The sequence below is a fragment of the Lycium barbarum genome, chromosome 1 (genome assembly GCF_019175385.1).
Source record: "Lycium barbarum isolate Lr01 chromosome 1, ASM1917538v2, whole genome shotgun sequence".
Lineage (NCBI taxonomy): Eukaryota > Viridiplantae > Streptophyta > Magnoliopsida > Solanales > Solanaceae > Lycium > Lycium barbarum.
In genome coordinates this window covers 4034202-4047959 of record NC_083337.1, presented here as the reverse complement: position 1 = coordinate 4047959, position 13758 = coordinate 4034202, and the positions used below count along the sequence as shown (strand labels likewise).

The following is a 13758-nucleotide window of genomic DNA, read 5'->3' as shown; positions in this document are numbered from 1 at the left end:
GTCAATAGGACATTCGAAGCCACGGGGAGAGACAGAAAGTTGATGGAAAGAAGCAGAGAATATATTTCATTCAACTTAAGTTACATATTTTGATATTGACAATATCATAATGGATAAATAATCTTTTACATTATTAGTGTTTTCTTAACTTATGATAATAGGTTATTTACTGTACTTTCTACGAAGAAGATTTTCTTGAAAAATGAGTGATTCTGTTACTTATTTTTTGATATTTAGTAAGTAAACAGAACATATTATTCGAAAAATATTTATATATAATCTACGCAAACGCTATTGGTGAGCAGGGGCGGGAGCCTGGGGTGTGGGCGAGGAGGCAGGGGCCGAGTGGATTGTTACTTGTTAGGGAGTATGAAGGAGATAATCAGTGTCGAAAAACTGTTGGAAACATACAATTGGTGTTTAAATTTATATAGAAGGATTATGAAATTGAAAATACACATTTGATATAGAGCACATCCAACTTTTAAAAATAAACTTGCAGTAACTGTAGTACAAATAAAGAAAAAAAATATTTATGCTGGTTAGGTAAAAGAAATTTCTAATCCATCTACAGAGGAACAATACAATTCTGCTTAATACATTTCCAAATTACAAGTTTTCTCCTGTGATTTTGCCCAATTTCAGAAATAGCCAGTTTCCTCAGTGTTTCTTTGCTTCTCTTTCCGCCTAAAAAACATGTCAAATTCACAATAAGAATGGCTACATTATATCAAAACACAGGTTAATACATAAAAAAAAAGGGAAAAAAAAAGAAAAAGAAAATTGGTTTGCCACATTTAACCTTTAAATAATTAAAATGTGTGTTTTTGGTTCATATATATAGGAAATTCAATTATTGAAGTAATAGTATATTTTTAACATAACACATTAATAACTAAATGGTTTAGTACTTACTAATTTGTTAAATTTGTGAAGATTCATAACAAGAGGAATTAAATTTGCACATATCAATTAATTAAAGATTAAATATGCTTAATCAAAAGGATCAAAATCAAGATTTGCGATATTTAAAGGACTAAAAGCACAAAGTCCCCGATTTATTTACTTTAATTTGACAAGGTAAATTTTTTTACTTTCAAATCATCCATTCACATTTTTTTTCTTTATTTCCGCGACACTCATAAAAATTTAAACATGTTCGAGAAATATTGTTCATACCGCTCTGACCACCCTATTCATTAAGGTATTTTTAGTGAGTTAGACACTCTTGGTGCATAATTAAATTGGTTTGGAAAACGTTACTCATACCATTCTGATCACCTTATCCATTCACGTTTTCTTTAGTAGCTTAGATACTGTTAGTGCATACAAATTAAACTGGTTCGAGTTCGTACCGCTCTGACCACCTTATCAAAGGCATCTGGTCCATATTTCTCTATGTAGCTTTCAACAGCTTTCCTTGCATCAAGGCTCATCATTTGGAGTGCCTTCCTCTGATTTTGGGGATAATTTGAACTTACAGCGCTCCCAACTTTAACGTGTTTCCTTATAATATTCTCATGTATATAAGCTGCTCCATTGAAAATTGGTAGCACCAACCACATACAGCATACTAGCTTCATGTATGGCCAGAATGGAAGCCTGAAAATGATAGTAAAATAAAATTGAGAAAGTAATTTGTCGAGAATATGCATCTAAGAGGTATCCTAACATTGATGAAATGTGTAAAAATCATGAGAGATCATTGTTCGAATTCTAGCACAGACGAAAAAATGCTAGGTGACTTCTTCTCGTTTGTCTAAACTTTGGTGCATAGACAGATTTAGGATTTAAACTTTAAGGATTATGTATTCTAAGACAATGACCTCAAGTGCCAATAAATGATTTTTGAATTTAATTTTTGTGCATATTTAGTGAATTGTTTAATACAAATATATGATATGAGTCAAAACTATTGATGAACTAGTAAATTCACGATTACAACTTGACTTATAGATCGAGCAATCCGGTACCTGCAGTGGCAAAGACAAAAATTCTGACAAGAATGTAAAAGAAAAACAAGAATGCCATACTTGGAATCTAAACATATGAGCTTAAGTAATTTTTTTAACCACCTCACAACTACAATCAAAGCATCTCTTTTGTTAAGGGAATTCAATAGTGTGTATATATATATCAAAAAAAAAAAAAATTATCCTATTTCTATAGTATAATTTGTCAACTAAGGGGATTCAATTGAATCCCCTTCCCAATAGGTAGCTCTGTCACCGTGTACATATGCAAATTGGGAGGTAGCGGCCTATCAAGTACCCAGTGAAATAATACTAGTAACAATAATTTGTTCAGAATATAAAGTTTTGTTACCATTGGAGGACTTTCCAGCATGATAACTCAAATAGAGTAATCAATGAGTAGAGAACCCAATAGGTCAGCCATTGTTGATCATCTAATGGTGAAGGGCTCTCAATTGCTCTCATAGAAGAATACCTGTTCAATACTCAAGAACAATATATAGTTAAACATATGTTGTGCATTTTATTCAGGCTTTTCACTTGCAAGAAACTAATTACTAATTGATCAGATGGCAACTTACAGAGGATAAAGAAGCATCACTCCAGGGCTGTTAAGAAAAAAGGAGAGAAAAACAATCGAAAAGTTAGGTCTTAATTTACCAAAAACACAAAAAAAAAAAAAAAAAAAAAAAGGAATCCACAAAAAAAAAACTTTAATCTCTAGAGGAGGTCATTATATTAAGATCATACACCACATATATCTAACCCAAAAACAAAAGAAGAAAAAAGAAGATGTAAATTAATTAGAAAAGGAAATAAAAAAGAAATGCATGTTGAGCATATATTTTTCACACTACAACAAAAAAAATGGAGATATAATACGTATCATCATAGATATATTTAAGATAGTTTATACAGAACATACAGGCAGTAGAAAATTTTAATACGTATAACATAAATTAAAATTTGAACAATCAAAAACATAAATGTATATATATATTAAATATTAAATCGCGAAGAACTAAAGTACCCGATTAATCCATTCAAACTTTTAGCAATGGTTCCAGCAGCACCAGCACCCATATTGAACAAGTACTTAATTAACCTCTCTTACTTTGTTCTTGCCTCTTTGCAAATTTGATTTATTTTTTGTCTTTCCCTTCCAATTTGTGAAAGAAAATCGTGAATATATATATAGAAGATGAGGGAATATGAGATATTTAAATACTATTTGCTAGATTATATAAGTACATACTATATTAGTTAGGTGGTTGATAGAAGAGGCAGGCAAGTAAAGAATATCTTTTGAAAGGAGAGAAAGTCTTCTTTTCCCCTTGCATGAAGGAATTAAAGAGAATATGGTCAAAGAAAAGGAAATTAACATTTACACATAACACAATGCTGATCATACAATCCTATTGCATTACCTTTGCCTCTACTCTACGTCAACCATGCACCTCCCCAAGTCCAATAAATAGAGTTCTATAGTGCAGGGTTTTGTAGATTCTATTGACTTTTTGATAACACTTGACTACTGAGATGGATTTAGAATTTAAATTTTTAAATTTTTTAGCATTGAACTATTATATTTCTAATGTTATGCATTCATATCTACTATTTATTGTAATTTTAGTACATTTTTACATATAAATTTGTACCCCACATCTAAAGTTTGGGGTTCAATTAAACTCTTAGTTATAGTCAGGGGCGGACCTATGTAGAATTTTTGGGTGCTCCGGCACCCATTAAATTCAGTTACGGAGTGTATAACTGTATAGAAAATATAAAGGAGACAGATATAAATAGTTAATAGAGCACCCCCGAACTCAAAATTCCTAGATCCAGCACCCCCGAACTCAAAATCCTGGGTCCGCCTCTGGTTATAGTGCTCCATCCCCCTCTTGACTACTATTTTTCCTTCACAGGGAGCCTGCAACTATGGAGCTAATTAATAGCATGTTTATTCAAGCTTGAAAATTTTACTTATTTGAAAGTATTTTTGTAGTAGAAGTAGTTCTCGAAAAAGTAATACTTTTGGAGAATAGCAGTTTGTGTTTCGCTAATCAGTGATTTTTTTTTAATAAATATTAGATTCGTCCTTGATGCTGGCGAGAGGTAGCAGATATATAGCAGAATAAATAAAATTGTTCAAGCTAGCCCCAATTTTACAGTCATTAAAAGAAAATAAAAAATAAATGATCATTTCAAAATAAATAAAAAAATAAATAAAAGTAAGAAGAAGATAACAAGTAAATTGGACAAAACACAAAAATGAGTAAGGGAAAATGACTTAATAATACTATTTAAGACTACATATTACAAAACATATGAATATTTTTCCTTATTTACAAAACATAACAATTTAATTACAAAACATACCAGATCTGAAAAAATTAAAAGTCCACCCTCCCCCCTTTTTTCTATTCTCTGTTTTATACCGTACAGATCTGCCCTACCCTTCCCTTTCCCTTCCCCTTCTCCCTGTTCTATATTTCCTCCCAAACTCCACAGCCCCACCCTTCCCTTCCCTTTTGTTCGTTCTCTGTTTCTGTTATATAATGAAAGATCATCAATTAAATCAAAAGTCTTTAATAAAAATGGCGGGATAGGTGTTTTTTTTTTTTTTCAGATCTATGTTTTTTCAAAAAGTTGTGTCCTTCAGAGATGCCACCGGAGAGTCGCTTGCACTGGCTAATGTATTAATCTCTAGTTCTCCAATTGGTGCGAAGCGGCAAAAAACAAGGAAAATTTGTGCAAAATTTTAAGCCCTACGCGAGATTTGAAGCGTCGTTTTTTTCAAATTTTGAAGCGAGATTCAAATTTGTATTAAAGTTGTATGATAAGTGTATGCCGAGTTTGTATGAAAATTGTATATTAAGTTTTCTATGTTGGTGTTGTTATTGTTGTTGTTTCAAATTTGTATGAATATTGTATGAAAACTATATTACAATGTTACTGTAGTTGTTTTCAATTTTCGAAAGGCTAACATGAACTTTATACAAATTTACATTTCATATACAAATTTCATACCCTTTTTATACAGTTTTCATACATAAAATTTTAAGGCGAAATTTTTAAGCCTTGAGCGAGATATACACATTTCATACAGTTTTCATACACAATTCCGTATATGCTTTGTAAAACATCTGTCGTTATGTTTTGTAAACTGAAAAGTATTGTTATATTTCGTAAATATACCCTATTCTTATATATATATACGTCATTCTCCCCAGAATGAGTAATTGGGGAATTAGTTAAAAAGAAAAAAAGTTGAAAACCAAAGAGACAATTTGGGCCAAACGGACCGAACCTGTCATTTGCACTTTTGTTCCTACATTTTGTGCGGGTCTTTAATTTTTGTCCTTTCTGTAGGAGCATAAGCATAAGTTACGCATCATACTATGACAAGTTATGTCAGCTCCCTTAAAAATTTTATGCTCCTATAGTCATAAGTTTCATTTTTTTGCGCGGATTTCCCTCTTTGGGGTTGGTCTTTAATATTTATCCTTCGCTTAAAAAGTTAGCCGAAAATACCTAACATTCTGGATTCGAACCTCCGCTTAATAAAAAAAAACAATCGCAAGACTTTTGTAAAAAGTCTGCCTTATGCGGTAGATTTTGCCTTAAGGCATAACTAAAAGTATGTCAGTTACCTTAAGGCATAGAAACATATGCCTTGCGAAAATATTGTTATTTTTTATGCTACTGGATTTCAAACCCAAAATCTCAAAGTATTTTCGACCATTTTTTAAGCAACAATAACATACATACCCAGTGTATTCCCACATAATGGGATCTGAGGAGGGTAGAATGTAGGCAAACCTTACCCTCCAAGGTAGGAAGGCTGTTTTTGATAGACAGTAATAGCAACATATAATAAAATAAATAACGTTAAAGAAAGAAAGAGAGAATCAAGCAAGCTATATGAGAGATATAAAAAATAAACGAGTGAACAAAGATAATAAAACTCCTAATGCTGAAAAAAAATCCTCGCGGCCCCCTACTAGCCATCTAACCTCCTTCCGACCATTTTTTAAGCGAATAACAAAAATTAAAGACCAGCCTGTATGAAGGTAAGTTTGGAAACCAGTCCATCTGAAGCACAAACCAAAGACAAACTGGGCCTGATAGAAGGTCTTTAGATAGGCCTAATTCATTGAAGCCCAAAATAAAAGGCCCAATTAAAATTGTGTCTGTTTCGGGTTGGCGCCTTTCTTGCCAAGTCCGATCCATTTACCCAAGACCCTCATCTCTTCCTTCCTTTTTCACACACACAGTTACACCTTTCAGTATGTGACATTTTTTTTTTTTTCCTTTCATACAAATAACGTAAACCAAAAACAAACCCTAAAAACTTCTCTTTGCAACAACAACAACGTAAGTCTCTTTCTCTCTCACACACACACACAGTGTGTCTCTCTCATATTTCTCTCTCTTGTTTAGGTCATGTTTGGTAGTGTTATAATAATAACTGGTGTGTGTTTTTAGATATGTTTAAAAGATGTTTAAACCCGAACCGAATTAATTCCGGGTTATATTATTCGGGTCTATGATGTTAGTTTTAGTTTACCGATCCGATATCCATAGCGTTTTAATTTAAGTCTGCTTTTCCGACCCGACTTTTCATTTATTTATTTATTTATTATTATTATTATTAACCCTAATAATGGACCGGGTTGCGGGTCGGGTTATGGGTCATGGAGACCCGGGTTGGTGAGTGCAAAATTGGGTTCTAGGTTGAGCTTTTTACAGTAATATTCGTTGAATTTTGCGTTTTTTTACCTTGTAATTTGTGGTTAAAGTTGCAATAATTGGTTTCCAAACAATGTAACTATTTGAATTTTGCCTTTGAAGCGCTAATTTGTGGTTAAAGTTTCAATCTTTGGGTTTCCAAAACAATTTAGTGCTTTGTAAATTAAGGGGAATTTAGTGCTTTGTAAACATCCATTTTTTTTATAACCGTGGTGTACCAGCTTGCGCGCACCTAGACTAATTCCACGGGGTACCTACTACTTTCAACCAGCATAAGTGTTTTTACCTTCTAATTTGTAGTTAAAGTTGCAATAATTGGTTTCCAAACAATGTAACTATTTGAATTTTGCCTTTGAAGCGCTAATTTGTGGTTAAAGCTTCAATCTTTGGTTTCCAAAACAATGCAGTGCTTTGTAAATTAAGGGGAATTTAGTGCTTTGTAAACATCCATTTTTTTTATAACCGTGGTGTACCAGCTTGCGCGCACCTAGACTAATTCCACGGGGTATCTACTACTTTCAACCAGCATAAGTGTTTTTACCTTGTAATTTGTGGTTAAAGTTGCAATAATTGGTTTCCAAACAATGTAACTATTTGAATTTTGCCTTTGAAGCGCTAATTGTGGTTAAAGTTTCAATCTTTAGTTTGATTGTAAATTTCTTATTATTTCATTGGTTGAATGGATATTCATATCCATTTTGCCAAACCCAACTACCTTTTTATTTTTATTTTTTGTAACCGTGGTGTGCTAGCTTGCACGCAGCTAGACTAATTTCATGGGGTACCTGCTACTTTCAACCAGCATACTTACTTTTACAACATGACTCGTTGGATTTTGCCTTTCAACCTTTAATTTGTGGTTGAAGTTTCCATCTTTGTTTGTTTTGCAAACAATGTAGTGCTTTGTAAATTAACGAGGAAATTCGGTAGTGTGTAGTTTAAGTGTAAGTTTCTTCTTATTGTCTTAGGTGGGTTTGGGAATTCATATGGAGCAGAGTGGATATTGATATTCATATTGCCGATCCTCTGGTAGTTTGGGATTGGGGTTATAGTTGTCTTCTGCTGCTTTAGATGGGTAATTTAAAATTGAAGGGCTATATAAAGCTTAATACACCTTTAGAGAAGCATTTGATAAAGCTGTAAATTTTTTATGTAATGTGTGTGGAGGTGCTAGTGTTTTTTGTAATGTGAAGATATGAACTCAAAGGGCAAGAATGTAAGGAGGCAGAAGGCATGTTGTTTAGAACACATGAAACATCTTCTTTTTTATAAACCAGGCGATCGATCCTCACAAATGTTCGAGTAATTATCTAAGAAGGCTTCTTCTTTTCGGGTGAAGTCTGAGAAGGCTTATTTATCTGTAGAATAATGTGTTGGTGAAAATTATGGTGTATTTGTTTTGTCTGTACTGTATTGAAACGTGTGTTTGAAATGTTCTCTAGTTGTGTGTCAGTTTAGGAACGGGAATGGAGAAAGTCGTGCTATTTTGTTTGCTCATAAAAAAAAGGGTATCTTGCTTTTTTGTTGACAGTGAATGATCTTATGTTGAACACTTTGTTTGTCATGTTTTCATTGGAACTGTTCATGAGTTTTGCTTCCATTTTTCTTGCCTATGACATTTGTTATCAGTTCATTTTTGACCACTTTGTGATGACATTACTTTGCCAATTTTAGGATATCCTGCCCAGAGAGGATCCTTTAAGTTGTTTTAAAAGTTCCGTTCTTTGGATCTTATTTTAGTTAGAAGCCATTTTACAAGTTGTTGATGTTATTAAAGTATATGGTTGGCGCAGTCAGATTCTAACAAGGAGAAAAAAAGAATGTCAGACAACATGAAGCATTTTTGGAGCCGCCTTTATGCTACAGTAGAAGATTCCCTTATGTCAGGGGATTCAACAATTTATATTTTTAAAAAAAAAAAATTTACCTTGTATGCTTAGTATGATTTTTGGGCTAAGGGGATTCAATTGAACCCCTTCATGCAATATAGCCCTGCCCCTGATGGTAAGTATACACTTCCTTTTTCTCCCAAGTATTACTCATTATTTCTTTATGAAAGCTTCTTCAGAGGTTGAGCTTCCTTATAGTCTATTGAATGTGATGCAACTTTTATGTGGATTGTGACCTTCCAATTATTGGTGAATATTCATATAAAGTGTTGTCAATTTTTGGCAAGATATATATGGCGTCGTTGTGCTTGTGTGATCGAAACCATTGTATTCCAATTGGTAATTTAAAAAACTACATGAATTTTTTTTTTTTTAACGATCAGAACCTATCGGGATTCACGCTTTACATTAACTGCATGATTTCTAGCCATGTTATTGAAGCTTTGTCGTTTCTTCATTTATTCTGGTTTAGAACTAATAATTATCTTGTCATTTTCTCCACGTCCCCCTAAAAAATATCTCAGGTATGGCTGTAGTACTGGAAGCAATGGAGATAGAGGAGGAAGGAGTCATAGTAAATTCCAGTAGGCTAAAATCTGTTGTGTGGAATGACTTTGATAGAGTAAAAAAAGGTGATACTTTTGTGGCTATCTGTAGGCACTGTAAAAGGAAACTTAGCGGGTCTAGTACCAGTGGTACTTCACATTTGAGAAATCATTTGATCAGATGTCGTAGAAGATCAAACCATGACATAAGTCAGTTGCTTACACGGGGAAAGAAAAAGGAGGGACCCCTTGCCATCTCAAATTTTAGTTATGATCAAGAACAGAGAAATGGTGAAGCAGTCAGCATTGTGAGGACTAGGTTTGAACAAGGACACAACCATGGGATTGTTAACTTTGATAATCGGCGAAGCCGGCTTGATCTTGCTCGCATGATCATATTACATGGCTATCCTTTGTCTATGGTTGAACATATTGGTTTCCGTATATTTGTCAGAAATCTTCAACCCTTGTTTGACATTGCAACATTTGATGGAGTTGAAGCAGACTGTCGGGAAATATATTTGATGGAGAGACAGAAAGTATATGAAGAGTTGGACAAATTGCCTGGGAAAATCAGCCTTAGTGCTGATACATGGACTTCTAATGGTGATGCTGAATACTTGTGTTTGACGGCACATTACATAGATGATTCTTGGCATCTTAAAAAGAAGATTCTGAATTTTTTAACAACTGATCCTTCCCAAACAGAAGATATGCTGTCAGAAGTTATCATGACTAGTTTAAGAAATTGGGATATTGACCGGAAATTGTTTTCCGTGACATTTGATAACTACTCAACATATGACAAAATTGTAAGTAGAATCAGAGAGCAGCTTTGTCAGCACAGGTTTCTTTATTGTGACGGTCAATTATTTGATACACGCTGTGCAGCTAATGTTGTTAAGTTGATGGTCCAAGATACCTTAGAAACAGCAAGTCAGATAATCCACAAGGTACGGGAGAGTATTCGATTTGTTCGAAGTTCACAGGCAACACAAGAGAAGTTCGATGAGATGGCTCAAATTGCTGGGATTGCTTCCCAGAAGTGCCTGAATCTTGATAATTCATTTTATTGGAACTCAACTTATATCATGATTGAAACTACTTTGGAGTACAAAGACGCGTTTCCCCTTTTGCAAGAAAGTGATTCTCGGTATGCAATGTGTCCAACTGGGACAGAGTGGGATAGGATAAGTGCCATTGCTAGCTTCCTAAAACTCTTTGTTGAAGTTTCCAATGTTTTTGCAGGAAGCAGGTATCCTACTGCAAATGAATACTTCCCTGAGATCTGTGATATTCATTTGCAGTTGATTGAATGGTGTCAAAACTCGGATGATTTTGTTAATTCTTTGGCTCTAAAGTTGAAAAGCAGATTTGATGAGTACTGGAAAAAATGTAGCTTGGCTTTGGCGATTGCAGCTATCTTAGACCCACGATTTAAGATGCAACTGGTTCAATATTATTATCCACAAATCTATGGTGATAGTGCTCCAGACTGCATTGATATTGTCTCAGATTGTATGAAGGCTCTGTATAATGGCCATGCTATTTACTCACCGTTAGCTCCTAATGGTCGAGCTGAAGCTTCTAGTGCTAATAATGATCGGCTGACAGGCTTTGACAAATATATCTATGAGAGCTCACTGAGCAACAACATTAAATCAGATTTGGACACGTATTTGGAGGAAAAATTGTTCCCTAGAAAAGATAATTTTAACATATTAAACTGGTGGAAGGTTCACACCCCAAGGTATCCTATTCTGTCCATGATGGCACGCAATATTCTAGGAATGCCGATGTCAAAAGCTTCACTAGAGTATGTTTTCAACACTGGGAATAAGGCTCTTGAACCGTATCGCAGTTCGCTAAGATCAGATACCTTGCAAGCTTTGATGTGTGCCCAGGACTGGATGCGCGATGAATTTGAAGGTTAATATTTAGTAATGTAGTTTACAATTATGATATACTCTATATTAGCTGTAAAGCATAAATTCTGAATCTTTCTTCAACAGATACAAAGGCTTCATCAAGCACCGTCACTCTGGCCCTGTGTTATGATGCAAAATAAGAGCAAGTCTTTGGTATGCTTTTGTTAGCCCAGGTTGCCATTCTTTTTGCGTTATCTGTGTATATTTAGCACCTTTTAAACGGTCTCCTCTCTCTCTCCTTATGTTAAGATTTTGTAGAAATTAGTTCATTTGAAGATTTTGCTTTTCTGGAGCTCCCATAAATTAGTTCAAGATGGGTACTTTTGTTCAAGAATCTAACAGCTTTTCGCCATCTTAACCCTCATCAATTGACTTATCTCTATCTAGTTTTCTTTTCCTTCTTTCTGGGTTCTTTATGTTATTGAACATGTCAAAAACTGGAAGACTTTTCCACAAGGGAGGATCATTCAGAATTTATGTAACTCATGCTCATTATGGTCTGCGATTCGTTCATCTGAACCAGCTGAGAGAAAAATCATGAGGTATTCGTGGACTTTTGCAGTTTTCATTCCCAGCCTCAGCCTACCGGGAGATGGTATTGTCTTCTGTTTAGTATTTTGGGCCTCTTGAGTTGGACCATATAGCAGCTGAAGAGGGAAAAGGTAGTGAGTTATTCTGCTTAACTGATAAAAGTTAGAGAAAATAACCAAGGAATTTTATAGGGCTTCTGCTTACTATGAAGCCTTACTGGAAACTTATGTAGTAACTTTCTAATTTCAGTTTTTTCAATATTTGGTACTATATTCTAGCAAAAAAAAAAAAAAAAAGAGAGAATGCGTTGTATGAATCTGGAACAATTTTTACAACATAACTTCCAACTTATGGAATTTGCACAATTATAAAAGAGAAAATTACACTGTATGTTAATTGGGGCAACGATGCTATCAAAATTGACCCCTTTTTTTAATTCTTACAAAAAATGAGCCAAACTTTTTTCTCACTTTCTCGCCCTCTGCCTTCTTATATGTTGGTATAAGTGTCTGTATATGTTTGTATATTTTGGGGTATTTTTTGTAATGTAAGTTTTTGGCTTTTTTTTTGCATGTAAGTAACTAACTTGTATCTTTCTGAAATTTTCCCGTTTGAGGGCCTGTTTATGTATTATGCCATTAAAATATCATAAAATGTATCCCGTGTGGTTTGCGAGCTATTGCACAGGAGCTGGGTTTACCCTGTGCGCACCCGAAGGGTAGCGGCTGAGGGTTCCCATGTCATCAAAAAAAAAAAAAAAAAAAATATATATATATATATATATATATATATATATATATATCATAAAATGTATAAAAAGCATAAATGCAAGAAAGCTTGGAATTCTCATCTTGTTCGAACTCATGTTTTATTCAATTCAACTTCCTTAACTACATCACCTATTTGTATCAAATAAAGACTGATTCAACTAATGCTGATCCAACTATTTGTGTTCCTTCTAAGATCATACGACAAATAGGGCAAGAATGACTTTCATTTAAACAGGGTTTAACACAATCTCCATGAAACAAATGTGAGCAAGGCATACACAACAAAACTCTCTCCTCTCGAAGTTCTTCTAAACAAATGACACAGTTATCGTTGACAACACTTTCATCAACCTCCATTCTCTTCAGCAACTGCAACATGGACGACATACTAGCACATACCACCGCGTTGAGGTGTAACAACGTGTCGTATGACATGTATACAGAAGGGTCGAGTTTGAGACGAAGTGATTTGGTGATATTGGAGTTGTTCAGGAAGATCATGAGGTGGTCTATAATAATGTAGGTCATGGGTAGTAAGATGAAATTCAAGGGACAAAAATGGGGGAGCTGGAGAAATATTATTAGTACTATTACTTAATTTTTCTTGTGGTAATTGAGATATTGTGACTCTAGCAGAGGAGGAGGGATGGTCGTATTCGGAAACAGTTTCCTCCATAATCAAATAGTTGAGATATATGGTAAACGAAGTGGTATTAACTAATAGTGTGTTTATAATTATACTAGTTGAGATCCTAGACCAACTCAGCTTATGAACCTGGATTTGACTAATTTTTCTTGTTCAGTTTGGAAAATCAAGAGATATTTTATCATTTCATACCTATTTTACCCTTTTTAGTAATTACTACTCCCTCCGGATCAAAAAGAGTGTCCGCTTAGTCATTTGCGCACTCCTTAAGAAAATACTAACTCCTAAAAGAAAGATAGGTAATTTGACTAAACTGAATAAGTATTGCGATTTGATTACATAGCAGATCACATAGCGCTTAATAGGGGCAAATCTGGCAAAATATGTTAATTCTTTCTTGATTTAATTAGTGGACACTCTTTTTGACTCAAGATAAAAAGTCTAAATGGACACTCTTTTTGATCCGGTGGGAGTATTAGGTTGCAAAGTTCAAAGAATTTTTAGTGTCTCCGTAACTTTTAAAGTATGTTTTATTGCTTTCGATCATTGGTTGACTTAGTAATAATTATGGGTTATATTGGTTGTTATTCTATATATGTCTCCGTGTATGAAGTCAATACATGACAAGTAAAAATAGACAGAGGGAGTAAATCAATACTTTTTTCATATGGAAGATGGATTGTCATAAATAAGGGGTGTTCATGCATGATTCGATTTAAATCAA

The 13758-nt window shown here is 34.1% G+C and overlaps 2 protein-coding genes across 3 annotated transcripts; one reads left to right on the top strand and one right to left on the bottom strand.

The window, feature by feature from the left end:
- Positions 1-399: 399 nt before the first annotated feature.
- Positions 400-3196, bottom strand: LOC132629781 (HVA22-like protein f). The gene is made up of 5 exons (XM_060345134.1): positions 3004-3196; positions 2555-2581; positions 2326-2448; positions 1356-1602; positions 400-687 (listed from the first exon to the last, which is right to left on the bottom strand). The coding sequence occupies exons 1-5, from the start codon at positions 3054-3056 to the stop codon at positions 661-663; spliced, it is 477 nt and encodes a 158-aa protein (XP_060201117.1). The 5' UTR covers positions 3057-3196; the 3' UTR covers positions 400-660.
- Positions 3197-6215: 3019 nt separating this feature from the next.
- LOC132629768 (zinc finger BED domain-containing protein RICESLEEPER 1-like) lies at positions 6216-11981 on the top strand. Of its 2 annotated transcripts, none has more exons than XM_060345127.1 (3): positions 6216-6350; positions 9139-11088; positions 11172-11981. In XM_060345127.1, exons 2-3 carry the CDS (start codon positions 9141-9143, stop codon positions 11225-11227), a joined length of 2004 nt encoding a protein of 667 aa, XP_060201110.1. In that variant the 5' UTR covers positions 6216-6350; positions 9139-9140; the 3' UTR covers positions 11228-11981. The 2 variants fall into 2 exon arrangements, with proteins under 2 accessions (XP_060201110.1, XP_060201106.1); XM_060345123.1 differs by lacking the exon at positions 6216-6350 and adding an exon at positions 6401-8729.
- Positions 11982-13758: the final 1777 nt, after the last annotated feature.

Coding starts and splice junctions, on each gene's coding strand:
- LOC132629781 (XM_060345134.1), bottom strand. CDS start 3,056: ATGGGTGCTGGTGCTGCTGGAACCATTGCTAAAAGTTTGAATGGATTA. Junction 2,449..2,554: donor GTGATGCTTCTTTATCCTCT/GTAAGTTGCCAT, acceptor AGTATTGAACAG/GTATTCTTCTATGAGAGCAA. Junction 1,603..2,325: donor TGCTGGAAAGTCCTCCAATG/GTAACAAAACTT, acceptor TATCATTTTCAG/GCTTCCATTCTGGCCATACA.
- LOC132629768 (XM_060345123.1), top strand. CDS start 8,705: ATGCAATATAGCCCTGCCCCTGATG. Junction 8,730..9,138: donor ATATAGCCCTGCCCCTGATG/GTAAGTATACAC, acceptor AAAATATCTCAG/GTATGGCTGTAGTACTGGAA. Junction 11,089..11,171: donor GATGCGCGATGAATTTGAAG/GTTAATATTTAG, acceptor TTTCTTCAACAG/ATACAAAGGCTTCATCAAGC.